This window comes from Drosophila subobscura, chromosome J (assembly GCF_008121235.1).
Source record: "Drosophila subobscura isolate 14011-0131.10 chromosome J, UCBerk_Dsub_1.0, whole genome shotgun sequence".
In the NCBI taxonomy this organism is placed as follows: Eukaryota; Metazoa; Arthropoda; class Insecta; order Diptera; family Drosophilidae; genus Drosophila; species Drosophila subobscura.
Genome location: NC_048532.1, coordinates 4,986,402 through 4,999,227, shown reverse-complemented (window position 1 = coordinate 4,999,227; position 12,826 = coordinate 4,986,402). Strand labels below are relative to the sequence as shown.

At 46.3% G+C, this 12,826-nt stretch overlaps 1 protein-coding gene across 1 annotated transcript; it reads left to right on the top strand.

Annotated features, from left to right (window-relative positions):
• The first annotated feature begins 1,194 nt into the window (after positions 1-1,194).
• Positions 1,195-2,290, top strand: LOC117893529 (fumarylacetoacetate hydrolase domain-containing protein 2A). Its single transcript, XM_034800172.1, has one exon. The coding sequence runs from the start codon at positions 1,210-1,212 to the stop codon at positions 2,260-2,262; it is 1,053 nt and encodes a 350-aa protein (XP_034656063.1). The 5' UTR covers positions 1,195-1,209; the 3' UTR covers positions 2,263-2,290.
• The last annotated feature ends 10,536 nt before the right edge of the window (positions 2,291-12,826 follow it).

The window sequence follows — 12,826 nt, the reverse complement described above, 5'->3', positions numbered from 1 at the left end:
TGTGTAAGCCACCCCAGGCAGAGGCCGAGGCAGAGACAGAGGCAGAGGCAGCCCTGACCTAATCCAATTTGCGGCACAATGGGCAAATCCTGTTTTTGTTTTCGCTTAGCCCCTCACTCTGGTCACACTGCTAAAACCGAGAAAAGAAAATACAAACAAGAGAGAGAGAGATGTACAAAGGATATTTTTGTATTTCGGTTTGGGATTTTGTGTTTTTCTAAAATGTATCCCGAAGCGAAACTCTTCCACCTTTGGGCGGGGGCTCCTTGCTTTATCTGCTGCCACATCAACCATTAATCCTCAGAGCCCTTAAGCTATTAATAAAGACATCCCACCACCCCCGCAGCTTCCCTTTCGGTCTCCACTAATTTTATGGTCCACCCATCAAGCAAATCCATGAACTGAACTACGAGTACACAGCACAGTAGGCCAATCAAACCTCACGACCTCCTCGCTCCCCGCCCTCCCCGTCGCATAAAAGCCGCCAAATGTTTGTGTCTAAAAACAAATAAGACAAAGCACACATAAACCACGCCCCCACCATGCCATCAGACACCAACCAGCGCGTATTCCCCAGATGATCAACAAAGGGAAATTTGTTAGCGTGTTATGTAAATTGCACACAGGCCTCCAAGAGGGACAGATTGAGCAAGGAGCGCGAAGGAGGGCCAGCAGCGAGCCTGTATGGGCCACATTATGTAAATAAAAGAAATAATAAGCTGCCACAGAGATCCAAAGACAATGGCCAGGAAAACGAGTATATGTTTATTATTTTCACTATGCGTTGATGATGTTTATATGTGCGTACATGGGGGCGCAGTTACTGCCCTGCCCAACCATTCCCATGATGGCAACTCGCTTTAAGGGAGCGATTGGGTTCACCTCCTCCCTGCGGTACTTTTGCACTTCAACTGTGCATGTGTCTCTTTTCATTGCTTATTTTTTACCCCGAAAACTATTTACACTTAGATTAACTCCGATTAACTAACCTTAAGCACAATGACTGTCTATCGATTGAGCCATGAAGGGGAATAAGAATAAATAATATCGCACATTTTCCGTAGTTACGAGTAATTCTCCACTCATCAAGTACTCTGCGCTCTAAATGCTTTTCCAGCTCCCCAATAAAATCAGTTAAAACTTTTAGTAAAAAACCCAACACAACGAGACGCAACGATACACAAAATTAAATTAAGTACGAGAACGAATATGAAATCTGTTTTGTTTGACTCTCGCTCGAAGCTTACTCGATGGTGTGCCATCGGCGATCAGCAGAATCAGCAGCAGCATCGCAGGACACTGGCGGGCATTCTGCCCCAGCAGCCGCGCAGAACGCTGTGGAAAAAGGCGGCCTTGCTGGTGGTGCCCCAACAGCAGACGGAGCCACAGAGGTGGGAGCAGCCGCGTCTCCGCTTCATGCAGTATGAGCGGCCGCATGATCCGGTGAAGCGACTGGGCCTAGTCTCCGATGATGGCAGCAAGATGGTGGAGCTGTCGACCAGCACGTGTGCCGCCAACGACATGGTGACGTTTATTCGGCAGCGCTACTGCATGGACAGCCTGCTGGACAGACTGCAATTCATGCAGGTGCGGGACGTGTACAAGGATCTGCGCCTGCTGCCCCCCATCGATGACCCGTGCAAGATTCTGGTGGTGCAGAACAACTACGTCGACAACTGCGACGAACAGCACATACCCATACCACGTGAGCCGTCGTTTTGCGTCAAGTTCAGTAGCTCCATTACCGGATCGCTGGACAATATACGGGCCCACAGCCAGGCCAAACACATTGACTACGGCTGCCAGCTGGTCGTGGTCATAGGGCGAAAGTGCCGCAAGGTAAACCGCAACGCAGCCATGAACTACGTCTTTGGGTACACGCTGGCCCAGGACATCACCGCACGGGACTGGACCGCCCTGCTCGGCGGCAAGTCGCTGGACACCTTCTGCCCCCTGGGCCCCACCATCGTCCACAAGACTCATGTGCCCGACGTCAATGATCTGTGGATCAAGACGCTCGTCAACGGGGAGCAGCGGCAGTCGGGACACACGCGCGATATGATCTTCAAAATTGACTATCTCGTCCATCGCCTGTCCCAGTTCCTGACCCTCTTTCCCGGCGACTTGATTCTGACTGGCACCCCAGCCGGTGGCGGGGCGTATAGGCGGCCAACAAGCTTCCTGCAGCCCGGAGATCGCATTGACAGTGAGATTCAAATTTTGGGCAAAATGAGCAACAAAGTTGTGAATGATTTGAGCTAAACAAGAATTATGGAACCCATTATTCAAAGTTTCTTTGACAAAATCGTTCAACCAAAGACATAATAATAATAATAATATGAGTAAAACCATTTGCTTTGCACAGCCTCGTGCGTGTTCACACACATGCAAGCGCATTCTATTTTTAGATGTTTAAACTCTCGTCGCTTGCTCCCTTATTGCCATACTCATCTAACTCTTATATTGTCTTTGATAGAACCCACACATCCAGCATCCAGCATCCAGCTTGTAGCACATAATCTTCTGAGGAAATTTCCTGGTGCCTAACCAACCAAAAAGACACGGCTTCAGGCCGCGAGGAGGCAAATGTGCAATGCGGGAGTGATTGAGGGAGGAGAGGGAGGTAGAGGCATTGCCGAATCATTTTGTAATATAATTTGTTTTGCTCGATGGCCTCCTGGGCTACACTTTTATGATACGCCCCAGCATAATCAACATTATCCTCAGAGTCTCACAGAGGCCGTACACAGGACAAACGTGGAGGAGCAGGCTGGCTGGCTGGGAGGGATTCCCCGCAGAGAAAGCTCCGCCGCATTATCATCTCATTGCACAGGACTTAATCCTGCGGCAGGTTATTAAAGCGTAACGCGTTTCGTTCTTGTCCTTTTGTCAGAGTCGTTCGCTGGCGTTCCTGGTGGCTCCACTCCTTCTGCTGCCGCTCCAGCATCTTCCCCCTTTTATTGTTCGCGCTGCGCTTAACTTGTTTCACATTGAGCGGGTGTGAGGGGGGAGGTGGTTTGAGCTTTTCTGGCTGGCGACGAGGACAACGACGACGCCGCCTTAATGCTAAATGATCCAATATCCTGTTTCCTGCATTTGTGTTCTGCAGCGTTAAAAGGTCCTTTGTGGCCTCGGCTCGCTAGTATTTGCCTTGGCCAACTGAAAGATGTTTTCCCTCTGAGAGCACAACTTGTCCATGCCCCCCGCTCCACACCCACACCCACACTGCTCCTGTCTCCTGCTCCCTCTCTTCCTTTTCCTCAATTATTTGCTCTGCAAAGAAAGTACAAAAAAATAAGTAAAGGAAAGAATGAAAGGAGAGCCAAGGAACGGGGCAGAACAAGTGGCAGTGGGGAAGCATCATTTTGTATCTTTTCTTTGCGCACAGCAACTCAAATAGCGGAATGTAAAGTTTTTAATTATGCAACTCCAGCGATGACGCTGTCGCATTGTATGAGCTTCAGGCTTCAACCCCTCCCCCACTCCTCTTTCATCGGCCAAAAAGTTAAAATACACATAATTAGCCATAGTACAAGTACTTTCTGGTAGTCGCTAGTCGCTAGTCGCAGTTCTAGAGGACAGAATTTTAGGCACTCCATGGCCATGGTTTTGTGTGTCTTTGGGATATCTTTTGGGCTTAGTGCCGCTCCCGCGTTTTCCTTCTTTTTTCCTTCTCTCTGGAGGAAAAACTAGGCCAGTTTCCCTTGCCGAAAGTTTCTGTGTTTAGTTTGGGCATAGAGAAAGCGACGCTGACAACGGCCTCGGCTAATTAAATGAAAATATTAATTGTGATCTCAATGGACCAAGATAGAAGATTAAATGGGGAGTGTGCATTATGTGAGCATAATGCAGATGTATCCCTGGAAATTCAAAGTCCAAAAATACTCCAAACATGAAAGACTTCAAAGGAGCAACGTTCAGATAGTCGCCAAAGGATTGGAGCTACAGAAATGTGGCTAGTCCTATAAGGGCTTCAATCGCACATTCCATTCTCTGGCAATGTGTCCTGCAACTTTGTGTCCGGCACATATCTAAAGTGTGTAGAATCTAGATAGAAATCTTCAATATTTACGAGTGGTTGGAACAAACACATAAAATGTTACATGTCGTAATATTAACCACAAACAACAACAGCAAAAACCAAGAGAATAACTACAACAAACAGGCCAAAGTCACAACATGCCAGAGAACATGGCATTGAAAGCTGTTGCCAAAGAAAAAAAAAGGAAAACACCGAGGGAACAACCAGGAAGAGGCGGACGCACAATGAATGTATGGGAAAAAAAAGAAAGAAAAACAAATTTTCCTCTCCTTTTGCGCTCCCACAACATAATCTTTTTAACCATTTGTAGGGAATGTGTGTGTGTGTGTGGGGGGATGGGTGTGTGTGTGTGTGTCTGTGTATGGATATGACACATATCCAGAGCCAAAGTCAATGCCGAAGTATGCAGAAATTTGTTTTGTTTTGTTGTGTCTCGTTTTGCAGCTCCTTTATTTTTGCTTTGTTATACATAATCCTTGAGAGGTGTGACATTTGTATGTATAAATTTCAACTTTGATCCTTAAAGGATAACCCTGGGGTGTGGCAAGCCAATTGCCAGGCACGAAATCTAAATAAACCCAAACAGAACGACAAACGAAATATGCATGTGGCCATATCTAACCGTGTGGCACGACGGCACACTCGAGATCTGCCTCTGTGTGGCGAGGACTCCTCCACGGCAGGACTCCTCCGCACTTAAGTTGTCAAAATCAGCACACAAAAAATCCTCTTTGTTTGCGAGCGAGTGTGTGTTTGGGTTTTGCGTTTTGGAAACATTTTATTTTCTTTTCATTTAACTGTCATGTATTTTGCATACACAAAGCCCCCACGAACACCGAACACCGACTCAGGGCCTTGAATGCCCGACACAGAGCTCCTTACCAGTCCTGTGTGGCGTAGTTGCTGTGACATTTGACCGCCGCCGTCTGCAAAAGATCAAAAGGAAATTTCATTTATTTTCATTCCCTCTTTTAGGTGGCATTAATCACACCTTCTGTATGCGGATTAGAGGGTGGAGGCACAACTTTTGGGGCCATTCAAATGGCCAAATTGGAATTTTTGAGCTGGACAAAGTCCAAGCATTTTTCCAAGAAATTATTAATGAGTAAAGTCAGCGCCTGTGGGTATGGAAAATTGACTTGAAAATGGCCAATAAATAAATGGTAAAAAATATGAAAAATTCTTTAAATATGGGGAATTCAAATATTTACTTTAAATGCTACTAACAGTCCGTTCGGCTCCATTCAATCTTGATATGAAATAACTTTTTGAAATGCCTAAATGATCTCTAATGGATTTTGGACCAGCAACAGCGGCAGCGCCTCTTTGACAGCCATTAGGCAACACTTTTTCACACACACTCAAAGGCCAAAGACCGAAGCACATCGCGTGCCTTTTTTGCTTTAACCCAACCCCAGAGGACGAGGGACGAAGGATGGAGGAAGCCTGATCCAGCACAATCCTCTAACGCCTGATAATTATGTTGGAATATTTCCAACGATAATTGCTTGATTTGCACAATGTCTGTTGATGTTTTCATAATGGATGCTTTCTGGGCATAAATTACAAGTTCTCCTGCTCTTGTCCTACTGGCATGTGGTGCACATGCATGTGGCATGCAGCGCCCAGAGTCGAGTGGCAGATTGATAAAAGAAGGGAGAAGCATCCCAGAAGGGCAGAGCGTACTACGAGTATGCGGAATTAACACATTTGCGTTCGATCAGGATAATAATGATGCTGGGCTGATGGCTTAGCAAACCCTTAGCTTCGGATCATCGGGGTGGTTTTCCTTTCCATTTCCCCTTACCCTCTTCCACTCCCTTTTTAGGGTGTGCCAAACAGTGGCAGCTGCTTTTCCTGCCTTTCCTGCTTTTCCTGCTGCTGTTGCGCAGTTCTGGAAATCCATTTTCCCGCAACGCATGCGTCACTTTAGATTTACGGATACACGGATGCACTTTCATAATTTCACTCTCCATCGATGGGTCGATACGATCCCATTAATGTCCCGCATCGAGAAACAGTACAAATTTCGAGTCAGTTTTCGTTTTTATTACGAGTTCGAGTACTCTGACTCGTACTCGTATTTTCAAGTGCATTATTGGCCGGCCCCCTGTCAAATGTTGGAAGCATTTGCAATTATTCTGACCAGGCGATTCGGGACAACAGATCGTTAAGCAGCTACCTTATGAGGGTGAAGTGTGCTGCAGGGTCCGAACAACAGTTGCGCTCAATGATCCAGCTCGATTTGTCCAGCATTTCCTGTCCATAAATTGGGTCAGATCTGTCCCATTAGATGTGCCAAAGATTACAGTTAGAATGAAAAGTGATGGCATGGCAGCAGAGCCAAAGGCACAGCAGCTCCAACTGAAAACATTTCTGATTACCTTCCACATGATATAACCATTAGAAGCACACAAGTAGCGCTGCTCCTCCATTCTGTGGAGTGTTGCTAAATCCATTTAAGCGGTAATTAGCTCAGGTCAACAAATCAAAGCAAAGCTTCAGTGCGATTTCAATTTTAATTGCCTCAACCCTTCTACCATGGAACTACTCCTGGCCGGACACTAGTAGGGGCTATCAGCAAACAGAGCTGAGAGGCAAAAAGAACTGCTAAGACCTAAGCTTACTTAATGTGACCACTTTGAGCGGTGTCGACACGAAGCCAGAGCCAGAGTTGCCTACTTAGCGGACAGAGGGAACGTGTAAAGGGGATGGGGAACGTGGAACGTGGAACAGTGGAACTGATAGGAAGAGGACTGCTCAGTAATCGGCTTACGGCAATAAATTGTTCATGGCCCTGGCTGCACTCTCCAGCAGGGAGCGCTGCTTTGGAGCAACAAAGTTGACAAAATGGCCAACAAAATGCAATGTTTTTTTTATCATTTCTCTTTGGTTTCTTTGCTTTTCACCACAATGATTAATCACCCATTGAGAGAGGGAGAGGAAGAGGCGTGTTACCGCCTCTGGTAATATAATATTTGTCATAGTTCATAATTTAGATATTTTTTCGTCGCCGAGCTGAGGGGTTGAAGCAGGCAGCAAAGGCAAAAAAAGCGAACAAAAGGCGAAATGTTGCAGTCTGGTAAAAAACATCAACTGCATATATTGCACGCAGTTCAAGTGCAGCATTGAGGGGTGCAGCATTGAGGGGTTCAGCATTGAGGGGGGCAGTTTTTTACGCAGGGGTGACCTGACCAGAACGAGACACACAATATAGTACGAGTATTTCCCTGTTTATTTGCTTAGTATCGCCAACGATGTGTCCGGGTTCCGCTGTTTGCCCGAAGGGTTGATCCGATACGAAACTGTCATCGTCCCACCAATGCATTGTTTGGGTGGGTCAGTTAGTAGGTGTTTCCCGGGGAATTGTGGTTACCCTAACCCCAGAGCTCTCTCGGTTAACCAAAGGGGTAGTTAGTGTGTCCCGCAAAACATAAGCAGGATGTCTGCCCAAGCAGCTCTGATTCCAATATGAAGTCAAGTTAATTGAAATAAATCTGAAAATATGATACAAGAGTGATAGGAATGTGCTTGTAGATTGTATCCTGTAGATTGTAAAGGTGTTTTCACAGTACTACAGCTATTTCCTGTTCATTTTGAAGCTTTCGCACCTTTAGTTCCTTTCAATCCAGGGACTGTCTCTAACAATCCATTTCGATAATTTATGCAGCAAAGGTGATTTTCGCACCTGGGCTCCCAAGAGTACAGAGTCAAAGTCAGGACATGCAGGTTGAGCCCAGATAACAAGCCACACACAAAGCCAGAGGACCAAGGACAAAGGACACAGGACCCAGAGCAACTGGATAATGCATGGATAATTTATTGGCCATCGACCAGCATCGTATTGCATCGGGCAGTGAATACTCCTATCGGGTATCGAGTATCCCTTGAATGCTTTGGATGACAACTGCAAAACTGCAGTTAAGGCTGCCCAGCAGCACAAGGAGATTGGCCAGATATCTGCGCTGCAAAGGATGCGGGTAGGGACCGAAGGGGACAGGATGATGCGAAACGGGCGGACAAAGGATGAATGTTTAGTCTAAACACAAAAGCGACCATAATACAATCATAATTGCATTTTTACAACAACCAGGGGTGCGGGGAGGGGGGAACTATTGACAGTTCACACCAAGGACATGCATGAGCCAGTGTCCCGAGAGTCCTGAGCTGCAAACATCGGCCCAGCCGTACACAAAAGGAGAGGCGAAATTAAATTTTTATCTAATATAAACTCGCAGCAGGCACTCCTCGTCCTTGTACTGGTCCCTGGTCCCTTTTTGCTTGATAGTTTCCATCTCTTTTTTGCACACTGAAACGACGATGTGTAGCTCAAGGACATTCCAGGAAACGACCACGCACACACACGTTGTCACTTTTCACACCAATTCCCAGGGGGATTCTGCGACAACAGCAACAACAGCAGCCACTTCTCGCTCGTATAATTTCTATCCAATGTCCTTCGATGGAACATTAATTTGACTTAAAGACAGCAGCAAGGACACGCACTCAGCTGGAAAAGTGCAAGTAATGTCAAACAATGGCGACTTTTGTCAGCTCTGGACTCACACACTCTGCACGCACGGACGCAGGGCCAAGGATGCGCAGACCATTAGTCAGGATAGCAGGGAGCCAAGTCGCAAGGACCTTGTGCATAATTAGCCGGGACTCCGCACTCCGGATGGGTTATGGGCCAAGTCAAGGTCTAATTGCACAATGCACGAGCACAGAGCGGAGCAACCTTGAGTCATAATTGAGGTCCTGCAGGACAATGATGTGCGCTGCACTCGGAATGACTTTTGCTCGCGTTGCATTCAACACGCGCCGCGCATGCGCGCAGAAACGCTTCCAAAAAGGACGTGGACGAGGACGAGGGCGAGGGCAAGGCGTGCGCTGATAATAAACTCATTTAGCCACTCCTCAAGGTCAGCCGAAGAACCTCGTGGCAGGTCCTTGAATATTTTGAACGATAGATGCTCCTGACGTTACTCACAAATTGAGTCGTAATGGTCTTCGGTCCAAGAGACTAAATGCCCGCAGAGTTCGAAGTAAAGTTTGGAGGAACCCATTAAAAAATATATCGTGCGAGTATCTCGAGGATGGATAGATACATTGAGTGACTATAAGTGGAAGGTCATCTGGCATAGATGATGGTACTATAGATATTGGAATGAGTGCATTTTATTTTATTGTAGCATTATTATAGCTAGAGGCCACGCGATAAATGTTTCCCAGAATTGCATAGAACATTTCATTGAGAGAAAACCCCAGAGAGATAATTTGGTTTATTATAAACATTAAATGTTCTCAGAACAGACTGCGTGGAACCCATTTACGATCCTGTGATACTCTGAATGGATGGGAAACATACTCAAAGCGAAGCGTGTTCCTAATAAGCAATAGGCAATCCATAAGAAAAGTTTCCAACAAATTTGAACTTCCTCCCATCTAATCTTTCAATCCCAATCAAAAGTCGCCTCACCCACGTGGCCACATGTCAGAGCAATGTCTCCATATGGAGTGTTGAACTTGGGTCAATTTTGCATTAAATCACTAAATCAAGCACAAACAGGCCCAACGAGAGGTAGTAGAGAGATCTGGCCCAAAAGATGCAGCAGATGTGAGCAAGAGGGAGCAGATCCGAACGAAAAGGGCGACAAACATTGGTGGCATCGAGTTGGTGGCAGTTGCCGCCTAAAGTGGATGCCAAATAACCATAATGGTGTTTATCCACAAGTTCATTTCGCTGTTTAAACATGCCTCCGAATTCCGCCCCCCCGACACAATAAACAACAACGCACTGTGCATGCGATGCGACTCGATGCGATGCGATACGAGGCGCCCCAACCTTGCTGTGTTTTACTTCTTTTTTGTTTTATTCCATTTGCTGGACCCTCTTGGGCATAGACGTCGCTGACGACCACGAGGACCGAGGCCGCGACAGCGACAGCGACAGCGATGGATGGAGAGTAGCCCTCGAGCTGGGGCGCTGTCGGAGCTGGAGGGGGACAGAGAATGGGACTGGCACTGGTGGCCACTCCAAACACGGTAGCCACTCACGAGTATCGCCATATCGAAGTGCATTGCGCTGTTATTTTAACGATTATGCTGATGAGCATCGACGATGATGGTGGAGCATCGAGTCGAGCCGAGCCGACGCGTCCACCGATGCCAGCGACGCGGGCGATGATCCATCAGAACTCTGGACATGGAAATGCAATTTGTGTAATTTATGCCGATGCCCAACGAATGCAACAAGATGCGTATCTGAGTGTGCGTTCGATTAGCCAAGCGATCCGTCAGATACAAAATGTTTGGCTATCTCAGATATGCAGAGCCGAGCGGCACTTGACTCTCCACAGCCTCCAGCCTCCACCTGAAGCTGGAGCTGGAGCTGGAGCTGGGGCAGAACCTGATCTCCGTTTTTTGATTTATGATTTCAACAACAACAAAATTAAAAGCATTCTGGGATTAGAATTTTTCGGTTTATGTGCCTGACCTGCAGCAAATGTTGTCATCGGAGGAAGACCCAAACCCAAGCCCAGACGGAGACGAAGACGAAGACACGGAGACCAATGGCAGTTCCATCATCAATTAATAAAATTCCTCTAATTCTTCTCTTTAGAGGAGGCACATCAATCAGCTTATCATATCACAGACTGACTGAGAAGACAGTTTAAATGTCAATTAGAGGAGCGGCTAGAACCCAACGGACTCCCAGCTGGATCATTAAATATAAATTATGAGGGTCTTGAGCTGGATTTAACCTGCCGGAGACCAGTGACCAGTAACCAGTAGCCGGTAGCTCTGGGGCTTGGACAACTGCAGAGGGAAATCAATCAGAATTATGCTAAGCAGTTGGGGAGCCAAAACCTTTATGGAGGTACAACTGCAGCTCCCAACTGGACAAACCCTTTTCCCCAATTCTTGTGACCATCTTTGCCCATTCAACTGTGTAAACGAACTTGAAACGGGTGTGCCTTCGAAACCATTCGGAAGATTTACTATTTGGCAATATTTTCGCTTTATGAGAGCATCAAGGATACGGCAGAGAAGGATGAAGGAAGGAAGGACGACACAACCTTCGACTGAGTTGTGTTGACTCGGCGACAAATCGCTGCCAAGTCGAGCGTTCCACCAAAAATCCAAATCACAGCAGTAAAATCTGAACTGGTTTGCAGTTGGAGCAACACAGAGCTAGAGATTGGGGGAGTAGAGTCCTGCAACGGGGCGGTAGCATTTCATTGACGTTAATAAATGACCGGAAGGACATTGTATGGCATGCCATGGCGTGGCAATAAACAAACAAAAGGACGAACGAAAGAAGGAACGAATGAACGAACGAACGAACGAACGATGTTCCTGCCATCGCATCTCGGACCTTGGACCTGTTCTCTCTCTCTACGCTGTCCAGTCCTGAGCAGAGTCCTGGACCAGGTCCTGTTGCATTTTTGGCCAACCGGAAGTTTACTGCAGCGTCTCGCACCCTTTTCATTCTCTCTGGTGTTTGTTTGTTCCTCCCTCTCCCTCTCTTTATTCTCTCTCTTTTTGTTGCCTTCTTGTCGATGCAGAAATTTCATTTCTTTGGCAAATTTTTCACAGACTTGCGCCCAAGAACAGGACGATACTCGCAGCTCCAGCTGCTGTCCAGGATATGTGTGTCCAGGCTTAGGTGTGGGAACCGATTCTTCTGCTCCTCCTCCTCCTCCTCCTCCTCGGACAATTGGCTGGCAAAAATCAATCGCAGTTAGTCGGAAGTACTTGCGCACAAAATCTTATGCAATGATTAATTGGCATCCTGGCGGATAACCATGGGAAGGAAATTGCATTGGTTGGAGCGGCAAATTTTAAAGGGTTGCTCAGGGCCCCGAAAAATGAGAAAGGAATGGAAGGAAGGAAGAGGATTCCGAAACAACTTTAAGACTTTCCAGGCATTTGCATTATAGAGGAGAATATTGGAATATTCATTGAAGAGATTGATTGGAGGACATACGGAATGGAAAGAAGTTTATTTATTTATATTTAAATGTGCTATACCTACGAGACCTTGAGCTAATATTGCTTATAACTTCTTATAGAATATTATATTTTAAAGCAGAAATTTATTGCAATGTTTACATATATAAATGTAGTTCATGGGCTGTTTTAAATATCGTGAAGGGTGTTATTTAGAATATTCAGGTATCGAATTGTCAATTTTATGTTACAAGACTTGAGATCGAAAAGCAATTGTGGGGGGAATGTTCTTAGTGTTTGTAGATGATTTCTGTATGATTTCATTCTGTAAAGAAATTTATACTTTTGGATTGTTTAAGAGAAGTGAAACTTCCACTAGAATACATTTGTATATGTATTTATGTACATACGTACATATGTATATGGTCTACATAGATACCTTTTAAAAATGTATTCAATCCAAAGGGCTACCCCCAATCGACTCGGATAATTGTTGATGCAACCTACGTCAGGCCAATCAAGTATCCACTGAGCCGAACTGGCCCATAAATTCCTGCCGGCCAGCTGAACGGCAGCAGAGCTGGAGCAGCGGAGCAGCAGGAGACGAGGGAGGAGTGGCACATCCTGTTAATGGCAACAAACTACGTAATAATAATTGTCAATTGCCAACACGTACGATGATTACACATGTACCAAAGCGACCAGCTGGCTGGCTCTCTGGCTGGCAGACTGTCCTGCCTGGTTGGCTGGATGGCTCTCTGGCAGGCTGCTGGAGAAGCCATTTAATGTAATATGGGTAATATGTGAGACAGGCCCCTAAGTAGCCTTAAG